Source organism: Tripterygium wilfordii, chromosome 18 (genome assembly GCF_013401445.1).
Source record: "Tripterygium wilfordii isolate XIE 37 chromosome 18, ASM1340144v1, whole genome shotgun sequence".
In the NCBI taxonomy this organism is placed as follows: Eukaryota; Viridiplantae; Streptophyta; class Magnoliopsida; order Celastrales; family Celastraceae; genus Tripterygium; species Tripterygium wilfordii.
In genome coordinates, this window is record NC_052249.1 from 12,046,966 (window position 1) to 12,068,888 (window position 21,923).

General features: G+C 37.1%; 2 protein-coding genes, 1 long non-coding RNA gene and 1 pseudogene across 6 annotated transcripts; all 4 read right to left on the reverse strand.

Moving 5' to 3' along the window:
* Positions 1–1,937: 1,937 nt before the first annotated feature.
* LOC119984084 lies at positions 1,938–6,834 on the reverse strand. 4 transcript variants are annotated; one of them, XR_005464833.1, is made up of 3 exons: positions 4,608–6,834; positions 4,415–4,461; positions 1,938–3,322 (listed from the first exon to the last, which is right to left on the reverse strand). It is a non-coding gene; the product is annotated as an uncharacterized LOC119984084 (long non-coding RNA). The 4 variants fall into 4 exon arrangements; XR_005464831.1 differs by having other exon boundaries at positions 3,502–4,461; XR_005464832.1 differs by having other exon boundaries at positions 1,938–4,461; positions 4,608–4,694; positions 6,367–6,833.
* A 1,853-nt stretch (positions 6,835–8,687) lies between these two features.
* LOC119983961 (NAC domain-containing protein 26-like) lies at positions 8,688–13,223 on the reverse strand. Its single transcript, XM_038827703.1, has 4 exons — positions 12,338–13,223; positions 11,074–11,268; positions 10,685–10,956; positions 8,688–10,317 (listed from the first exon to the last, which is right to left on the reverse strand). The coding sequence occupies exons 2-4, from the start codon at positions 11,234–11,236 to the stop codon at positions 9,721–9,723; spliced, it is 1,032 nt and encodes a 343-aa protein (XP_038683631.1). The 5' UTR covers positions 11,237–11,268; positions 12,338–13,223; the 3' UTR covers positions 8,688–9,720.
* A 3,365-nt stretch (positions 13,224–16,588) lies between these two features.
* LOC119984759 (pectinesterase-like) lies at positions 16,589–18,273 on the reverse strand. Its single transcript, XM_038828859.1, has 2 exons — positions 17,379–18,273; positions 16,589–17,280 (listed from the first exon to the last, which is right to left on the reverse strand). The coding sequence occupies exons 1-2, from the start codon at positions 18,271–18,273 to the stop codon at positions 16,589–16,591; spliced, it is 1,587 nt and encodes a 528-aa protein (XP_038684787.1).
* A 1,154-nt stretch (positions 18,274–19,427) lies between these two features.
* On the reverse strand, positions 19,428–21,346 carry LOC119983310 (annotated as a pseudogene).
* Between the last annotated feature and the right edge of the window lie 577 nt (positions 21,347–21,923).

Below are 21,923 nucleotides of genomic sequence, written 5' to 3' on the forward strand. Positions count from 1 at the left end.
GCATTCTGAATTCATTCTCAATCTTTTTACAGTTGTTTTGTTATTCCTCATCATTCTGAATTATAAACTCAAAATATATTAAATTTCCAGTTACAAGTATTTCTTTCCCTTCATTTTACTTGCTCCCTCCTCTTTCCCTTTTTTACTTAACTTACTCATCATACATTCTGCCTTTGTCCTACTTATCTTAAAATCTTTATCAAACACCGATTGTTTGCGTCGTCTTAATATATCTTGTTAGAGAGCAATGTAATCGTAAGAGTCAATCATACTAGCATGTCAAGTCCATGCATTGTTTGAGCAGAGGACTTTCTTGGCAAGTGCTTACATATACCGACAATGCAATTTGTAACTAACTAGATGTAAATGGCTAGTTAATATTCATCCTCCTTAAAGATAGATAGGTTTTACGTCTCTTATGATTTTCCTGGAGGACTCGGTGTGAGGCTGGCATGCAATTAGAGGGAAGTTATATTTGCTATTTGTGAACTCGTGCAATTTCTTAAAAGTAATGCCTTTTGCTTGAAGGCGATATGTTAGTGTAGCTACTTGCATATCGCTGACGTTTTTCCTCTCGAAATGCATCTGGCGTTGTTCCAAGTAGTCATCACCCATGCTTTCATTGATTGATTAGCGTTTTTAGATGGTTCATCTTATTTCGTGACATCCGACACGGGTTAAGTTTACTTATAAAATGTTTTTTTTTTCCAAAAAATAAATAATTTCTTTTTCAATTTCAAAAACTTTTAATTATATGTTGGTCGATGACAATGTATCACCTATTCACCTTTGTGGCCTTATTTATTGTTGGAATAAACTAACTTATAAAATAAGCAAATAAGCAATAAGGTAGTTGGTTTATAAACTGTGAAAGTAAAATTATGTTAAAAAATATATTTAAGTTTTGTTTTGTATGATTTTATTTTATTATAAATATTCTACACTAAATTTTATATAATTAAAATTTTATTTACATTATTATCTTAATAAAGAAAAGTAAAAAAATGAAATTCAATTTGAAACTTTTTCTTTGAGCTTACAAGCTGGTTTATTATTAGGTGTTTGATAAAATTTATTTCCAAGTTTATAAGCTAACTTAAAAAATCAAAAATATACTCCACCAAACAAGCACATTAACTAAATACTTGCAACGATTTAGACAATTCTAATTTAACTTTAATTTTAATCAAAACCCTAAAACTTCAATAACGTCTTTTCATAATGAATTTAATTTTAATAAATAAAATCATTATGGGCCTATGATTTCAAAGAAATTAGTTCTATTGTACGTCAGATTAACTTTTTTGGGCTCAAAGCCCGGTAGCAAAATGGTCCTTCATGTCCAAAACAACAAAAAAAAATATAACATGGTTCCAAGTCTTCTCAAAGCCCAAATTAAATGTACCCGAGCCTAACTGCGACGGCTTAAAGCTCAATTAAATGCGTCAATAGGCCAAAATAATATAATAACTGGGTCAAGATATTATTATATATATTTTAAATAATATATTATATATGATAATATCATATATAAATATACATTATAAACTTTTTTTAAAAGGGGAAGGGAGATTTAGTGATACACACCATCTTTATCACTTTAACTAGTTGCTCGGAAGTACATTATAAACTTTTTAAATAGTTAAATTACAGTACATAACATCACAAGTGTCCCTGTTTATTTTTCGTTTTATTCTTTAAGTTTTAATTCAAAATTAATGTCATAATAATAAATATTTATAACAAAATAAATAAATTTACAAAAATAATAAAATATAATGTTATAAACTTTTAAGATAATAATATCATTATATTTATATAAAAACATTTATAGTTTATACTTAAATGATACCAAATTATATTTATATTTATATCTTATTTCACAACTTATAATCTATTATAATCTATCATACAAGCGAGCTAACGGGCACATATAGAAGTTCAAACACCAGAGACGTGACTGCCAATATCAAAAAAAGTGCAGTAAGTCAAGTACAAGATATTGCAAACTTGCCTAATTAATCATCCGCTGCTATCAAAACTAAAAAGCAAGAAAGAATGAAAGAAGCCAACAGCATCTTAGTTGTTTGACGGTGATTAGCTGAAGGTAAAAAAAATCCTGAATCTACGGAATCAAAATCAGAGCCAAATGGGTATAAGGTTTAGATAAAAAAATCAAAGTAACGCATGCAGTAGGGAGAACCAAGCAACGTATTCATACATTTTCTTCCTTCTCAAAGACCATGAAAAACACTCTCTCTTGCAGGATTCCATGTGGCAATTGTCTATATCCACCAGGGAAAAATTCCAGGCACACAAAGAATGCAAAACTATTATACAGTAACCCTTCTGCTACCGTCAGAATGTTCCAAAGAAGAATAACACAGCGTGATTTTGAAACATATGAGGCATAAGACATGGATAATCATCCAAGTGTCATTCTGTAACAAATACCAATCGCAATCATAATCAAAGCCTTATCTCAAACAATATTTTAGGTCGACAAGAATACATATGAAAAATTAGTGAGGATCCATACTACAGTTCTCCTTTGCCATGAGTTCAAACTTCTTATCAAGAGCTACTGTCTTCATTAATCACACAGAGACAACACCCTTTCTAATAAGTTATTACTTCAATTCAAGAATTTTTAAGTCTAAGTCTTCGTCTTCTCCTTTTAGTATATCCTACTAGCAGTTTTTCAACCCTAATCACCACCACATTAATATCTCTGCTATCGTATAGGTCAAATGATCTTAGTAGATTATCATATTATGTGCAAGTTTTATTGAAAAAAAAAATGATCAAAGCAATTATAAATGGCTAAAAGAAAGATAAATATAAACAGTCCATACATCAGATGTAAAACCTCGGACGATTGTCAGGTCTTGATAACTTTATGGGCCGAAACACAGGCTAGCAAATTAAGAAAAACTAGACCCAACACGTGCGATCAAATTGGATTATTTCTCACCAAACACCCATTGTTATCCATCTATAATTTCATAAATTCTCTCTTATGACCACAGCGCAGAGCATATTGTTCAGTCAACAATAGTCAAAAGATACATACACATGGTTTAGGAGCATAAACTAGCGGATATTTGGGTTCTGGCGGGGAGAACTGCTATGATTCAACAGATGTCCAGCTCTAAACATAAGTCAGAGTCGCATACTAAGACCTCCTTAGTAAAAGAATAGTTGAAAGGATCATGAAGATGAAAATTTATGGGGTCCAAATCATCTCCAAAAGTGTCAATGTAAGCACAAGGGGTAGTTAAGGCACCAAGACCACCTATCACCCCGTCGCTGGGCAATTGCCCTATCAGGCACCAAATTAAAGATATAGAAAAATTTAAATCAAAGTATGAATTATGCAACAAAATAAATCAAAAATAAAATCACGTGAAAAATAAGAATATAAAATTTTAAATTAAAAGTATGCCTCATCCAACAAAGTGAATCAAATAAAATTACATTATAAAGAACAAATGGAAGCACCTGAAGCAAGCTTCAGTCATTATAGGACAATTATAGGCAGAATTGGTACTTGGGCACCAAGACCCCCTATAACCCAAGGTGCTAGGCAATTTGCTCTATCAGGCACCAAATTAAAAAAAGAAAAGAAAATTGTAAATTAAAAGTGCACATTATCCAACACAACAAATCACAAATGAAATCAGTTATAAAATAATTCCAATCATTCAAAGTGGCCATTTTTCATCCTCCTGTGTTCTTTTCTCTCCCTACAAAATGGTCCTACAATTCCCTTTTTTTCCCAGAACTGAAAAGCTTCCTTTAGGATTTCGCACAAACGTCCCTTTTATAAAATAGTTTTTGGCTATGTTTTTTCCTTTAGCAAGTTCTTGAAGGCTTGAAATTACAGCCTTTAAAGCCCACTAAGCCAGTGCCGGTTGTGTTTTGAGGTTCTAAAAGAAGGCCCCGGTTCCTCTGGGAAAAATTGGTTAAAAGATCTGCCAAACCAAATAGCCTTAGCGTGGATACACGTATGCATATTAACAAAAAGAGCTGAAGCCAAATCTCATCCCTATCAAGGAGCCGCCAACCATCTCTCCTCTATGAGCAAGCTATGCCTTTTCATGACCTGGCCTAGCCTGTCATATCATTCCAGAGAGCAAACAAAGCACATATACACTGGGCGCATGCAATTGCACCTGGCACCTCACATTAAGGTACTATATTTTCATATTGTGACATTGTTGTATGCCTGAACACTAACTCACCAAATGGCTCAAAGTAGACTGAATTTGGGAATCATTGATAGCTCAACTCTTTTCCACACATTTGAAGACATTTCATTAGGGGATAAACCTTTTCTTAACATCATATTGAGATCATACCACTTTTAACAGAATACAAGGTATCATCATCAAGTGAAAACAATGATGCTCACCTTAGCTATGGATGTAAATCATTCCAGCTGAGGGAAGAGGTCTTTGTCTTTACAATTGATTTTGGCATCAGCATTTGAAGGTACATAGGCAGCGAACCATCAAGTCAGTAAACAATAGAAAGTTGTTGCCACAAGAAATGCAGAATGGAATAAGGAGACAAGTCAAGAAGGGGAAGTGCCCAAGGTTATATACCTGATTTCTGCTTCAGCAGCATCCGCTAGAGTTCCAATAGGGGTGATATAAAATTCTGAGATTCTGCCTCAGGAGGAAAGAATTTACCTGAGTGAAAGGACATTAAGGATAACAAACATAAAACGACATAGGAACTTATCTATGTAGTTAACGAACATACATATCATGATTATAAAATTTAACGGAGTTTATTGTATAAATGAAGCCAGCAAAAGAACTCAAATGCACACTGCACACATAAAATAATTTCTAAGCATGGTTCCAACTCATCAACAATGAGCGAATTGCTCAAATGCCAAAAACCTAGACTGCCAAGCAGCTAGTTGTAACTTTTTCATTGCCTAATAATCTTTTCATTCAAAATTATCAGATGTTCAAGCATAAAACAAACACGGAGAGTTAATAAGACATTACATTAATGTGTCAAAACTCAATCATCGCAATACACATGCGTGCCTGTATTATAACTGTTATAAATTATTTCTCCGCCCTTAAGAGTGTTGTTTTCTTTTCCAAAATCCAAACTATAATTTTCAAGTTCAAAATTACAAATGCAGTTTCATTTCAATGAATACAAATTTGATTCAGCCATGGTTGGCCGGAAAAACCAGTAATATACACACAATTCCAAAACAATTGAACTGCAACAAAGCAAAGGGAGAACAAAATTTTTAAAAAAATATAAGACAGCAGAAGAAGCACAGATCACATGCAATTAGAGAGGAACCCCCGCCTGAACAAGAGAGTTACGAAGCGTGCATAGCCTCTCTTTGCCAGGCCGGATATTAAACAATTGCATACTGTTCGAAAAGTGAGGAGGATTGACGAGAGAATCGGAATGGTGAAGAGCGCGTACAATAAGTCATGAACAGAGAGTGCGTCCATGAAAGTAGTCACGGAGTATAAATTGTACGTTTCAACAAGAGATTAGAGTAGGCAAGACAGAATAACCAAAAAACAATCGACCGACAGAGAAAACTGGAGAGAGAGAATAGGAATATGCCTATGCGAAGAATTGACCAACAGAGAAAACGAGAGAAAATACGAACATAAGAAGCATACACACTAGAAAGAATCCGGCGATCGAAGACGTAATGAGTAACCACTGCCTGATACTAGGAGGCGGCGGTGGCTGCAAGGCCTGGATTATATTCGACTCGGAGATAGAATTGCGAAGACATTCTTTAGCACATCACCTCTCATCGACAGCGCGAATAGAGATCAACCTCATCGTGTTCTCCTAGGAAGAAGATAGAGATGGGAGAATCGGAAGGAGAGAGCGCGTGCAAGAGAGAGGCAAGAGTGTGTACATGAGAGTACGAAGTTCAAATTCGAGGTAAAGATTTGACTACAAAGGAAAACCTAAAAACAATTTTAAAAAAATAATCCGCGATCGAAGACGTGAAGAGAAAGCACGGCATGATAGGTAACAAGGCCAGGATGATTGTCCACTCGGATACCCTGCTTGAACCAGATAATTACGAAATCATTCTTTCGCGCATCGCGTCTCGTTGGCGGCGCGGAGAGATCACAACTGCATCGTGTTCTTCAAGGGGAGATGGAGTGATGAGAGAATCGGAAGGAAAGAAGAGCAAGAGACGGCATGAAAGGAGTATGTGTCCATGAGCACAGTAACGAAGTTCAAATTCGAGGTATAGATTTTGCTACAAAGGAAAACCTAAAAACAATTGAACAACAATGAAAAAACCTAAAAACAAGCAAAAAGAGGAATATGATACAGAAGAAGAAGCATACGCACGAGAAATAATCCGCGATCGAAGACGCACGGCGTGGTAGGTAACAATACCAGGATGATCGTCGACTCGGATACCCTGCTTGAACCACATAATTACGAAATCATTCTCTCGCGCATCGCGTCTTGTTGGCGGCACGGAGAGATCTCAACCGCTTCGTGTTCTTCAAGGAGGGAGATGGCGTGATAAGAGAATCGGAAGGAAAAAGCGCAGAAACGGCATGAACAAAGAGCGCGTCCATGAGCAGAGTGACGGAGTTCAAATTCTAGGTTTAAGCAATAGATTAAGGTAGGTTTGGTGATCGTGAATGAGAAAGAGCGTGGAGATTATGGAGAAAAAACGAAGAAACCCTAGAAGAGCGGGATGAATGGCGACAGTATATGAAAATTTCAGGAACGGTGTCTGCTTAATGCTTACGCAGTCGTGTGTTTTCGAGGGTGCGGGGTGCGCGGGCGTACGAGGGGGGTAATTAGACTGCAGATGAAGAAACTGATTTTGAAAGAAAGGCCCATTAATGTTACTAAAAAAGCCCATTAGTATTGCTATATCCAGCAAAGTGGCCTCCTGGCCCAAATACGCCTGTTATTCCTTAACTCTCTAGTACTTGGGCCCTTGCCTATACTGTTTGGGCCCCTGGCCCATGCGTAATTGAATCCCCGCAAATCATGGTAATCCCGTATCAGTCTGTCGTTTTTGCCTGCGTGGATTCTGGCAAGAGTCGATGCCCAAATCTGAAAGAAAATACTCTGCTAATTAAGGAGTCGTCAATTTGGGGACCAATGGAAGTAAAGAAGATTAGAAACAAAAGATTTTTGTGTAAAACTCACTTGATCGTGAGAGTTAGAGAGCTTCTATATATATAGTCATATCTTGTGTTACAATTACACTTTACAACGGTAACTATATACAAGTAAGGAAAGCATATCAACTATATAAGGAATATAGATCATATTGCAACCATTGATTACGTGAGGCATATTATGTGACACACTTTCCTTCTTCATGAGTCAACTCTTTAATTGGATTAATTATGTTTCCTTGTAAATGCTCCAATGGTAGTCTTTGTATATCATGCCTTCATTTATGGTGTTGAGTAATATCTCCTTCCATATTCCCTTGTGATTGCTTCAACGGTAAGTTTGATAAATCATTCCTTGATTTATGATGTTGAATGATTTGATTTCCAGGATTAGTAGTCTTTCCTTTTATAGGAAGGAACATCAATCAGTAAAAACATCAAAGGAAGATTGTTGGATGGGCATTTGTGGGTGGGATCGAAAAGAAGAACATGACAGCAGTCCCATGGACTAGTGTTTCCGTTCACATGCAACAACAATGTATGCTTTTTATCAATGGTTCATCCTCCACCCAATTGCAGACCCCTTTCACTGCATGCGTATATGGGTGCATGCCATTGTCTTCTCATTCTCTCCCTCTCTTCAGAGTAATACCCAAATTAAAGGAAGAAGATCGATGAGCATTGACTTTGCTTGCTTTTTATCCCAGGAATATCCCTTCTGTAAAGTAACCGTGTCTCGCATGAAATAAATTGGCTTTGGGAGACCTTAATTGAACAATGATTATGTCGTTTTGGATATAATTCAATTATTTCGATGAAAATGACATATATTAAAGTTTCACCTCACGCTCAAACTTGTTGTAATATTATATTTATATATATATAGATAGATAGATATACACACACACACACAAACCCCAATGCAGAAAACCCATTTAGTATCAACTCTCTCCCTCTCTAATAAGCAAAGCTACTTTTTCCTTATAAATATCGATGCTTCAGATATGTTGCTTCTTCGCGCGCGGTAAGTGTTCATTATCTCTCTAGCTAGCTAGCTATATTCTCTAACTGTCTAACTAGAAGCTAATTAGTTTGGTTTTGCTCAACATATGCTTTTCTGTTGAAACTTAATTATGATCATCTTTTGATTCTAATTGCTGACGATGAAAGAAGAAAAGATTAAGAGCACTTTAAATGGGATTACAAATTTACAATATATGGTTGATGCATTTTTGTGCTTATATGTGTAATCCGAGGTCTTCAAGCCTTCTTATGTTGCAATTGCTTCCTTGGCTTATGCTTTTACTAATGTACTGCAACTCTTTTTGGTCTTCTTTGTTCAAAATTTTTGTTGTTTGAGTGCTTACTTTGTAAATAACATATATTCGCACTAATATTTGCCTACCTTTTTTAAAAAAAATGCCCTTTGCTTCTCCCCCTTAAGATCTTAAAGTGATCAGCTACAACTTTCCTTTTTTTCTAATTAATTTGATGACATTTGTGCATCAGTTACACAAAGTGGATGCGCGCGCGTAAATAATATTGATTAATCTCCTGATGATATGTTGGTGTCATTTTTTGGGGCTTAATCTAGGTCATGACTGAGTTCTTTGAGTGCCTTGTACTCTTGAAGTGGAGTGCAATGCACATCTGCATATGTATTGCCAAACTTATCAGCTAAGAATTCCCTTGCACCAATATCATTAAGCTAGCATGATAGCGCCTATAATACACATGAACCCTTTTCATAAAAGTCACATGGGATCCCCTTGTTTATATAGAAGCAAAATTATTATTTTTTAAGTGAAATATGTAAATTTAGATAATATAAATATCATACATTGAAATAATTCCGCAAACAAATCATTTGAGTTTTTTCTTTATAACCGAGAACGACGTCGACATACAAGCTTGTCTTTTGAACATCCGATAAGGACCAAAACTTAAGGTGTCAGGCCTGTGAATTCCCCACCTAAAAAAAAGGTCAATTGATAAATCATTTATGTTATTAGTACTGCAAACCTAAATAAACTCTATCTAATGATTTTAGAGTGTTCAAGTTGGTTTGAGAATTGAAGAGAATGCAATTTATTTGGAAATTGCAAGATTTCATGAAATAACAAATAACAAAAGTGCTAATTAACTGCACGTAGTAATAATATTAAGGAGAACTTCATGCATGAAAAAAAAAAGGTTATCGTTTGAGGAAACAAATATTGACGACATAATTAGTAATTAATAACAAAAGTCCTAAACTAAGTCATTTCATTAGAATTGAAAACTAATATTGTTGAGTATTAACTTGATCAACACTAAGATGACAACAGTCAATTAAAGTTATTTGTGGTCGGTCAAGTTTATTATGTACATGCCGGAAATTAATTAATATATAGATCATTCTACTTCATAATTAAAAATCCAATTATCAGTATGTATGTGTGTGTAGTCTTCCATACATATTTAAGTACTATAGGGTGCTTGTCACTTCCACTGATCAAAATGCCAACTTGAGGTCGATGTTGAATCATTCTCCATCTCCATTTCTTGTTTGCTCAAATGTCTAACAACTACATTTATCTGCTGATCCCTGAAAGACGACATTGTTTTCCTTCGAAAGATCATGACCATCTTGGCTGAGTTGAGAAGCAACAAACTTGTCAAGAACTCTCCAATCCGTCACTTGATCCGCTCCTCCTCGCTCATTACCAAACACAGATTGCAAGTTTTGTTGCATATGCTCTTCTTCTGTGAGTGATATTGAGGATTGTACATTACTTACCTTCTGGTTCATATCCAGTTCTCCATAATTATATGCAGCCATAGAAATATTGGAGGTTAATGTGGCAGTACTCGTACTTGGTGGATGAAGCAATTTAGGGTTCTCTAGGAGTGGGAGCTGGAGGAAGTGATCATGGTGAGGAACTTGGTACTGGAAATATTGTTGATGATCAAGCTCTTCTTTGCAGGGGTAATTATTAGGAAGGTGGTGGTAAGCAGCCATATTTGGGTGAGGGTTTTGTTTTGGTGGTGAAGAATCTAAATCTGGCATTAATGATCCTTGATCATCATACCAACAAGGGGATTCATGTTCACTGATCACTTTTCTTATAGTTGTTATTCTCTTCTTGAATGCCCTACACACCACCCAACCTTCTTCCTGCTCCAAGTCAAAGCAAAATTTCAATAAATCTATCATTTTTTATGGTAAATCTGATTGTTTATTAATGAAAAATAATATTCATAGTAAGGAGAAAAACAAAGAAAACAATATCAGACTAACAACCTCAATGCACAAAGAGTCAGCGGAAGGCCCTGGGTAAACGGAGTAAACGCATATTTCTCCCAAATAGAAGCCAAGACTTTCAATTTTGGCATCTTTAAATGTCCCTTTGAAGGGATCATTCTTGAATGGTTTTACAAAATTTGGTCTTTTGAAATCATTTTTTAATGAAAGGTGCTATAGAGGCTAAACTAACAAGTGAGATATCTAAGAAGAATATAGGTGAGAATATATTTATACTTGCCTGTGGAGTTCCATTTTCATCTGTTTCTAGGCGATACTCATGCATAATCCAGTCAGATTTCAGTCCATTTGGTGCTCGACCTTTATAAAAGACTAAGGTCTTCCTCATCCCAATCAACTCATGCTTAGAGTAAATGGGCTTGTCTCTACCTGTTGCCTTCCAAAATCCAGCCGCGGTTGCTCTATTTGTGCGAGTTCCAGTTGGATATTTTTTGTCTTTATGGCTAAAAAAGTACCATTCATTTTGCTCTTCTGACCCTATTCTGCAAATCTCTGTTCACAAAATAAAAAAATAAGTGTATGCTGATCTAATTAATCAATCTTATAATTTGAATAATGGGTTCACTCTATTTAATTGAAAGGATAATGTGTGTAGTGTCTATATATCACCTTGAAGGTCCCATGGCTCGATTTTGTAAAGATCAACATCTCTAATGACATCTAGGTCAATTCTTCTTGAAGCAACTTTCTTCCTAAGGTAATAACCAACAAGTTCTTCATTGGTGGGATGGAACCGGAAACCAGGAGGAACATGATCAGTGAATGAATCCATAGTCTCCTGCTGCTGATTAGGTCTTCAATTCCCTGCAGTTCATCCAGTATATATACTGTATTAGCATATACACACACGTAAAGACAATTGCCTGCCATTGTTTGTTTGTAACGTTTAACGCGGCAAACTTTCGAACTCAATTGATAATGTCAAACATATGAAGCTAAAAAATACGGAAAACTCAAAATGACGAATAATTTACATGCAAATTTCACGAACAAAGATCAATTGACTAATTGCATGCAACTTTCAAGAATGAATTAACATCAATGAACATTCGATGACTCAAAAATCATGAATAATTTTAGTTAACATGCAAGCGAAACTTCCCTAATTTTTGTTCCTTAATCTCAGTGTCCTGCAAAAAGGTAAACTAAATTAGGGAAAATTCTTTAAAGAATGATAATTGAAATCGTTGAATAAGAATTTTAGACTGTACGTTCATCAATCATCATCCGCTAATATTAAGTCCAACCCATTACTTCCTATACTAAGATTTCACCAATAGTAGGAAAAGAAAAACACATATCAATCGTCATGTGTGATCATGGCAAAGTAGCTAGCTAGCATGTAATCATGAAATGTTCACCAAACTTGAATGGATTGTGCTTTTTCTTCCCCCTTTTCTCAAAAAACCAGCCAAGGCCTCAACTTCATGCTCGTTCTTTTAGCTTTTGTAACTGATACATTATACCCAAATTGAAGAAAAAATATTAAGTTTCACAGGTCTATAATCAAGGGGGGAAAAAACAAATTAAGAACGTTTAGTTTGATGATTCACAAATATCCAAAAAAGCCGAGTAGGACTCCTTAATTTGCTTCACCACCAGATAACCAAGTACACATATAGACATAATAATATGATAGATTAAAAGAGACATATGAACTCATATACCAGCAAAAAAGAATAAACCCAAAAGGACTGAAAGAGTTTTAAAAATTGCATGTGAAGAATTAGCGTTTTTTAAAGGACTGAAAGAGTTTTAAAAAATTGCCTGTGAAGAATTAGGGTTTTTTTTTTCTCCTTCTGTAGCATTTTCAATTAACAAAACGCAAAGGAATCGATTGAATACTTAAAGATCATGAAGAGAGAGGGCTCACAAATCAACAGAGAGTCTTCTGGCACTCGAAATCAGCAGATCTGGATTGTGTTCAAGTAATCACCTCTTTTACTTTCTTTTCAAAAAGGTCATAGAAGATGGTTCTCCTAAGTCCTAACAGGATAAGACAAGAAAACATATAAACAGTTATATAAGAATATCCCCTCGGGAATTGGAACCCCGGCCCAACTTTCACGAACTGTCGAGTTGTCGGACCAGATCACGAGAAGGAGATAATACAACAAAAAGCTAAGGAAATTCGTGCTGAGCCTGAGAGAGGAATATTGGAAGAACGTCGAAGTAGCGAGGCTTCTCAATATCAAAAGCTGTGGTTATCTCTCATTGTTGGTTCAAGCTAAATTGGTGCAAAAGCTTTGGGGGAATAAAAGGTGCCGCAAAATAGTAAGTGTTTATCCTCTTCTCTACTGCCACCCCCACCTGCAACTGATAGAGACACCAAAACGGGAAAAAACACACACAGAGAACCGATCGAAGTGTCCTCAAATTGTTTGTGTAAATGCTTCTGAGAGTGTATGTGAGAGGGAGAGAGAGAGAGAGAGAGAGAGAGAGAGAGAGGAACAAACGGTGGAGCCAGAGAGCGAACGAACGGCACAGACCAATCACCAATTCTTAAAAGGACTCCAGAAGACCCCAGAGGAAAAAATAAATAATTAAGGGTGATATCGGAGGTGACGTAATGGGACAGCCACCACACCAGCCAAAAAGTTACAACCTCTTTCTCTCTGTGTCTGAATGTGGGATGGTGGACCTGGGTTAGCCCGAACTCCATTCCTAGACCCTACCATTTTATTCAAGTCTTAACTGTAATAAAATCACAATGATGATGTTGGAGCTATACTACCCTATGCTCTCTTTTGCGATGAACTATCAGATTGTGGTCGATAGATATAGGTGTAGGCGTGTAGCCGCTGAATTCGCTACTCTTTTGTTGTTTATCCTAAATATATATGGTAACTAGACTGCCGATGGTTAGAGGTAATTGTAAGAACTTTGAATGATGCATGAAAGATACTGATGTGTTTCTATTGCGCCTAGATTCCAAATGAGGAGAAAATCACTCTTTGCTCATCCATAACATGTTAATTACGACTCATAACCTAATATATATATGTATCCTCTCTTTTTTTCGTAGCCCAAAACCATATATAATATAACCTATATTTTGCTTCAAATTCCTTTTTTGTATAAAGTCATGAACAAGTATTAACATTTCACTATTGCAAATCATTTATGACGAGTTACGATTCGACTTTGCAAGTGAAGTTTACCATTTGCTGATTAACTTACAGATTGCTTAAACTTACAATGTATCGAAATCACTGTTACCCTTAGTGATCCTACATACACTCCTATAATAAAATATGGTAATCAACGTACCAGTCAGGCTCTGCTCATGACTGATACGTTTCCTTACCACTTCTAACTGTCATCATGACCCAGTTTTTTTTTTTTTTTTTTCAATATACATAAGTCCTTACAGCTCAGTGCATCAGTCCACTGTAACGGGGCTCAAACTCCCCGCGTTTAAACAGCTCACGGTTTCACCACTTTTAACCCCGTTCTAAGGGGTATTTTGGGCAATATGTGTCTAAGCTTCGCCCTTACAGCTTAGTCCACCGTAAACGGGGCTCACGCTCCCCGTTTAAACAGCGCACGGTTTAACCATTGTTAACCCCGTTCTAAGGGGTGGTTTGGGCAATATGTGGCTATAAATATGTGTCTAAGCTTCACAAATGGGCTTTCTTGCAGTAGGCCCAGCGAGACCGACCCATAACTTAAAGGAGAGCGATAGGCCTCCAAATAAAGAGAGCAATGTCAAATGATTTTGTGAACCCGGCTACACCAACAGCCGCCGCGAAGTCGGACTCGGTGGGTCCCGTTCCTCAATCTCTCTTTGTACGTTGCGGCTCGCGGTTCGGCGTGGGTTAGACTTGGCCACTATAAATTCTCGCAACTTGCAGGCTGAGCTATGCGTATGCGTGTGGGTCATAGTGGGGCGTCCACAGTGAGTCCAGTTCCATGGGCCCACTGAAACGTGCCCCACTTTTATATTATTATTATTATTATGAATTTCAGTGCCATTCAAAGTTATAAGGATGTGTTAGTCAAAAAAGTAAGGTTATAAACTTGGCCATCTGGTGGGTGGTAATATCTTTTGATAATTTCGTATATTCTTGAAACGTAAATATTACAGTATTTAACAAGTTGAGTTAAGATTGGCTTGGCTTTTGCCTGTATACATTTGAAGATTCTACCCAAAAAAATTTTGGAATTGCATTTTCTAATATGTTAAGATACTCATAAATTCCAAAATTGCAAAATGGTCTTCGTCGTGTAGGTCCTACATTATAAGTGGAAAATTTTCCGTCCTCTCGTTTAATGGTGAACCGCTGGAGTGCGTAAGAGCATCCACAGTGCCCGCAGCCAATAGGGATGCAGCTTCTGTGATATACCTTGTGCCCCACTATGATTTCTCCAATTTTTTTCTTAACCTTTTCCTTGCAGCTTCAGCCCAAACCCTGAAAACGCGGAGGGTCAATAGCTTTTCAGTCGGATATGGGGACCCACGTGGACAATCTCGAACTTCTTTTGAATTTTGATGTTAGCTTCGTAATGTAGAAGTCGAGAAATATCTAGGAAAGAAGAGTATTGTGTACCTGCCAGGAGTATAAACTACTCAAAGCTGAATACAGTGTAGGCCATATATGTGAATCTGAATATTGTACATATGTAATCGTTTTGTATAGATTATAGAGAGAGGTAGAAGAGACAATCTACCAGCTATATTGTGCCAAAAGGGATTTTTTGGGATTTTAGTATGGAGTTTATTTTGTGTGTGGTGAACCTTGTAAATTTTGGTCTTTCATTTTTTCGATTTTTATTTTTCGTTTATTTTCTGTGTGTTGATAACGTTCTCAATTAACATGATTGAAATCAAAATCATTTCAAAAGAAGAAAAACCAAAATGCAGTTTTTGGGTCCAAACAATACTTTTGTTCAAAGGTGGCAAAACCAACAAATCCTTCATACCACGTAAAGGCCAGCATCAAATGGAGCAATTGATTGCAATGCACAATCACTCGTGGTATATTAGATCAATTTTTTTACTAACAATAAGCTACAACTTTGAAAGCTCAAAGATGTTCAAAACAGGTTACAGTGCAACTTTTGCCATGTTGATATGCATGAATCTTTTTGCCTGCGAATGTATAGCCGATAGGTGCAACTTTAACGGCACAATTCAACCCGATGGCTGATAGTAATAATTTTTCTTTAATTATCTATTCTACTAGTCTATTTTCATTTTTCTTTTCACAAAAAAAATATAAAGTATGCTTAATTAAATTAAATTATTGCAAAAAAAAATATTAGTTAGTATAATTGCATTTAGGTTTTTATGTCGTATTCAGAATAATTATGTCAATTATAGCTGTAATAATATGAATGAGAAATGAGAACAAATAAAGGATTAAAAGAGTGGAAGTTGACATGATGAGGATGACATTAATCTTCTAGAGAAATTACCTAATGTTTGTGATGTTATGATGTCATTCTGCAAAGCTTTGCCATGCATTTAATTTTCTTCCTGGGAGTAACTTTTGCAGATGGTTTTTTGTGCTTAATTTACTAGATTAGATTTGTAATCGGCAGCATTAAAAAGAAAAAAGAAAAAAGAAAAAGAAAGCCTCTCAAGAATCGAGACGGGAGCCACCTCTGGGCAAGGACTTGTGCCAATGGAAATGAAACTGCTGGACAGAAAAGCCCATGGGCTGGTTTGAACAAATTCTTAACGAGCGTAGCCTTTTATTAGACGTGGAGGTCCTTGTGAAGCCAAACCCTTCAAACCATGTAAAGCCCATGATCAAACGGAGGCCCATTTCATGCAAGTTCTTCCGCAGATGCAATGTCTGCTGTTGATTTTGTGGCGTACGTGCTTGTTAATGGTATGGACCTTGATGTTACAGCCTACGATGCTCTTATTAAGAAAATGGTGCGGTCTGGACAACCTGAACTGGCCGAGGAGTTCTACTATGATAGCATTGTTGGCAGAAGTATCGATGTTGATCCAGAAATCTTTAATTCTTTGATGATTTCTTGGTGTGAATTAGGTAAAGTAGGATAGATTAATGTGACAGAAACCAACATTTTTATTTGAGCATGTGAAATAATTTAAATAATAAATAGGTAGACAACCAACTTATTAAACTGATTGGATCACTAGCGGCAGTAATCAAAGACCAGACCTGAATGGTACACCAGTTTTTGGTAGCCACGACTGCCCAGCTATGAGATTGGCCACTGTGAACCTCGATGCTTCGTTCGTACTATTTATAACGTGATAGCCCGGCCACCTCACTCTGCCTCCAGTTGAAGACCCTGGACCAGTATTCTTATACTCTCCATAGTACAAAGTATTTAGAGCAAAATTACCATCCCATTCTAGCCAGCCAGCAGGATCAACTAACGAATCAAGATAACTTTCCACAAAAGCTGTTTGAGAGTATTGCTTCCATGGCCTTCCCAAGTAAGTTTTGAACGAACCAAGAACTGGTTTAAGGTCTGATGCAGCCAAAATACGAGATTCAAGGATTGAAATGCCCGTGTTTTGATTTGGGTCTGTCCTGCCTTGGGCTGTAATTGTGTTCTTTTGCTTGTTCAAAGGCCTTCTTGCGTAGATAATGCAGTTTTGGAGAACAGCTGCTGCGTTTCCAAAAATCATGTCTACAGTTCCATAGATGTGGCAATCTTTGTAGAATTGGCGCTGTGAGAAGACGTAGAGGGTGTCTTGGTATCCTTCAAAGCCACAGCGAAAGAAGGCAGAGAAGTCCGAGCCAGAACGCATGGCGACGGCCTGGTGGTTTTGGGGACCTGCTGTGTTGCGAAATGTGATGCCAATGGCAATGAATCCTTCTCCTGTTATACCTGAAAGTATAATATATTTAATCATGAATGAATATTTGATTTACTGATGATCATTCAGAATACATTTACAAATGGATTAAAATTAAATCTAGTCTCACCAGCAGTTGCAGAACTGTAAGTTGTGTAACCTTCCCCAACACTTCTGCTACTAGTGATGATAGTATTTTTCATGCCATCACCAACCAGCACAATATTGTTATTATTGATCCCAACTTCAATGTTCTCTCTATAGACACCTCTCTTCACATATATAATGAACCTCCCATTTCCACTTCTCTTAGCGGCCGTATCAATAGCAGCCTGAATCGTCCTAAACTGCCCCGAACCATCCTTCGCCACCACCAGATTTGAGCTCGAGGCTAGCGGAGGCGATTGCAATAGCTTCCTTCCATGCCCTGACAACCAACTAGGATATGATCGGGCAGAACTAGTAATTGTGTTGTTTTTAACGCCTAAAAAGACTCCATTACTGGCCAAGCTGTTGCTAATTAGCTTTGATAAGTTACTAGCCATCATAGGCCTAATTAAACGGGAGACATTGAGTTCAAGAAACCCCGTTCGACACGTTTTGATGTTGGTGAGTGCCGTGCTGAGCCATGTTTGTGCATCAAAATCTGTACAGCTTGTGTCGTTTAGGCCTTGTAGGGTATGGTTTAGTTGCAGAACTGTGATACCATATAGTTTCAAGCAATCATTCCATGCAACTCTCTGGCGCTCATTTTGGATGTCAGGTTCGCGCCGCTTGACATGCTCTTTGGCAGCAATTGCTCGCTCCATTGCTACACCGATAATCGTGCTTCGGAATTCTGACAAGTCATTGATTCCTAAATGTTTGTGGCTTTTGGTGATGAAGTGTTTGCATGGTTCAGGATGTGGGGTTTTGTTGCACCACCATGTGATGTTGCTTTCGTTGACCTCTGATGCTGCAATTGAGAAGAATATTGAAGAGAAGGATATGAAAAAGATGGCCAAAAGTTCCCTCTTCGATGCCATTTTTCTGTGGGTCATTGCTTTTCTTTGGTTTGCTATTATTTTAAGTAAAAGATCATTCATTGTTTTGCCAGCCTTTAAGATTTGACAATTTTTATGAAGAGTGCAGAGAGCCGGCAATGTCGATGATAACATTTAGGAAAATAAACATATGTCCACAAAGCGTTTGGAGCACTCCTATCGTTAAGCAACTCCTTGTATTTGCATACATGCCAACATTCCTTAACGTTAAATCTGGCGATTAATACATAATAAAGTGATTACTAAATTTATTTTTTATGTGAACTGTCATACGTACAGCAGAATTAGTTGTTATTACTAGGTTTCAAGGCAAGCATTAAAATATGTATATCTTTTGTTTGTTTTGTTTTAATGATAAAATAAGTTGGGGTAAAGCAAAGCGCGTGTCCACAAGGTATTGTTCATAGTTAAAATTGAACTTAAAACCATTCGAATCTATATGGTTTAACTCAAAAGAGATTCACGCCTTTGTTCTTTTTGTTCTTATATGTGGGAGTTGACACATTGAATAAGTTGGCCTTTGCTTGTTAAAATGGGTTTGTCTAAAACTGTTTTACAGCTAAAATAAATATTCCAATACAATTTAACATTGAAGTTATCAAGACTAGGCAGTTATTAGAAATACAAATTGCTTGCCTTTATCTAGCGGGTCTCATGAATCATGATTCATGAACCTACCTAATTTACCAGTGTTGAACTAGCCCAATCATTACTTCCACAATCCCACTCTTAAAGGCCCAAAGCATGCTTAGTAGTTAGTACTCTACTTACTACTTATCACGTCATATACCGCCCAACTCGCTCTCCCTCTAATTGAAGCCAATGGCCCAATACCTAGAACAGCCTGGCCCAACATAACAGCGTTGGTGCTGGACCAATAACTTTCACTTTATTATGTAGCATAAGCATATGCTTACTGTGGCCTCATCATTGGGACTATGGCCACTCCATGTGCAAATATGTGCTGATCGAAAATGAAGATATTTACTCTCTTTATGCTAAAAATTGTGTAACAATGTTGTTGAATTTCAAAATGTACAATTAAAAATGTTGAAGCAATCAATCACTCAATCAAACTTTAATGAAATCAAATAATTAACGAATGATATACCTTCACAACAAATAAATAATCACAATTAGATACCAAGAATGAAAGGCACTCCGGTGGCCGGCAACCATGTTCGGCCAGCAATAAGTCTATCAATCGTAAACTTGGATGCATGCTTCAATGGCATTATTAATAATGTGGAATCCACCCCACCGGGCCCTCCATTGAGTATAAGAACCAGGTCCAAAATTCTGGTATTCTCCATAATACAGTGTGTCAAGAGCAAAGTTAGTATTGCCTCATTTTGACCAACCAACAGGACTAACCAACTTATCAATGTAAGTCTTCATGAACACCACTCTTGAGTATTGCATCCAAGGTCTCCCCAAATAGGTCTTGAACCCACGAAGGACAGGTTTTAGGTCAGGTGGGGCTGAGACTCGTGAATTATGGACCGAAATTCCAGTGTTTTGATAAGGGTCATTGCGGCCTTGTGCAGTGATCACATTGGCTTGGCCCTTTAAGGGTCTTCTAACGTATATTGCACAGTTTTGGAAAACAACAGCAACATCGCCAAATATGAAGTCTATGGTGCTGTAGATGTTGCGCCATTTGTAGAATTGACGTTGTGCGTGGACCATGAGCGTGTCTTGGTAGCCTACGAAGGAGCAGCGATAGAAGATTGAGAAGTCTGAGGCTGATCGGAGTGCCACTACTTGGCCCTTTAGAGGGCCTGCGATGTTGCTGAATGTTATGTCACGAGCCACGAAGTGGAGTCCATCTATGCCTTCAAATCATAGGTTAGGAAAAATTAATTAGTGCTGTTTGTTACTTGTCATGAACATGGAAAAGAAACTGTTGGATCCCAATGTTTTTTGTTTCAACTATCTTAAATGCTTATATGGATGCATATGATTTCACATGGATCATGTGGGACTCATGTTTTCACATGAGTCGTGTGCGTCCGTTTTAATATTTGAGATAGTTGAGACAAAAAACACGGAGATCCCTAGCATTTTTGGGGACAAAAAAAGGACTTGCAAATTACTATTCAAAGGAAACTATATTGTCCAAATTAAACTCTAGAAATTAGAAAACTGTATTTGATCAGAATTAAATCAGTTCTTACCAGCAGTTGCCGAACTATAAGTTGTGTAACCTCGCCCAACACTTCTGCTGCTAGTGATGATGGTATCCTTCATGCCATCACCGACTAGCACAATATTGTTATTATTGATCCCAACTTCAATATTCTCTCCATAAACACCTCTCTTCACATATATAATGAACCTCCCACTTCCTCTCCTCCTAGCGGCGGCATCAATAGCCGCCTGAATCGTCCTAAAATGCCCCGAACCATCCTTCGTCACCACCAGATTTGCTTTTGAGGCTTGAGTGGTCGATTGCAATAGCTTCCTCTCCTGCCCTGACAACCAACTAGGATATGATGGTGCAGTTGCACAACTAGGATATGATGGCCAGGCTGTTGCTAATTAGCTTTGATAAATTACTGAACATCATAGGTCTAGTGAAATCGGAGACATTAAGTTCAAGAAACCCTATTTGACACGTTTTAATGTTAGTGAGGGCAGTGCTGAGCCATGTCTATGCATCAAAATCCGTACAACTTGTGTGGGTTCTTCTCAAGCCTTGAATTGTGCTATTTAATTGAAGGATCGTGTTACCATATAGTTTCAAGCAATCACTCCATACAGCTCTCTGGTGTTGGGTTTGGATATCGGGCTTGCACCGCGTGACGTGGTTTTGTGCAGCAATTGTTCGATCCATCGCTGCTCGAATCATCATGTTTGGGAATTCAGACAAGTGTTTGATTCTAAAATTTTTGTGGCTTCTTCTGATGAAGTGCTTACATGGTTCAGGATGCGGAGTCTTGTTGCACCACCAGGTGATTTTGCTTTTGCTTCTGCTTCCATTTGATGCTTCAGTTGAGAAGATTGAATAGACTGACATGAAAAAGATAAGCAAAACTTTGATCTTTGATGCCATTTTTGTGGCTTACTTTCGTTTTCTTTGTTTTGCTGCTCGAGTTGATATATAAGTGTGCTTTTCTTTACTTGATAACGCATATACTTATATACTATGATGTATGTATTGCCCACCATTAAGCTTAGATAATTTTAATACAGAGTGCAATGAGCCGGCATTATGCTTTTGACTTTGTCGGTGATAACTTATAGGAGGAAAACATGTATTCCCATTATAAATAAATTGATGGTCCGAAACATGGGCTAAATTAAGCAAGACCCATGTGAGGAGGTTGCTTCAAATTGAATTTCAACGTTGCTTAGCACTAGTTCTTGAGATTATATATGAACTGTTCTATAAGACCAAAAACTGTTTTTTTTTTTTTTTAAATGATCTGAGATTGTAAGTTAAAACAGTTGTACTGTACGTCTATACGGTTGTGACCGGTTGTGAGTTGTAAGGTACAAGTTACCAGCCAATATCAGAATGTCAAATGTCAGGTTATTGAATAAACCGGCCGCCAGCTTATACACTGGAAGCAACAATCCCTTTCCTTCATGATTCATGAACGTGATTTCTAGTTTGTAGGGCACACTAA

Bases quoted from the DNA above. Each gene is read 5' to 3' on its own strand.
- LOC119983961 (XM_038827703.1), bottom strand. From the start codon at position 11,236: ATGGATTCATTCACTGATCATGTTCCTCCTGGTTTCCGGTTCCATCCC. The intron at 10,957-11,073 runs GTGATATATAGA...TTTTGTGAACAG, and splicing joins CGAGCCATGGGACCTTCAAG to AGATTTGCAGAATAGGGTCA. The intron at 10,318-10,684 runs GCAAGTATAAAT...GACTTGGAGCAG, and splicing joins ATGAAAATGGAACTCCACAG to GAAGAAGGTTGGGTGGTGTG.
- LOC119984759 (XM_038828859.1), bottom strand. From the start codon at position 18,273: ATGGCATCGAAGAGGGAACTTTTGGCCATCTTTTTCATATCCTTCTCT. The intron at 17,281-17,378 runs GTGAGACTAGAT...TTATACTTTCAG, and splicing joins TTACAGTTCTGCAACTGCTG to GTATAACAGGAGAAGGATTC.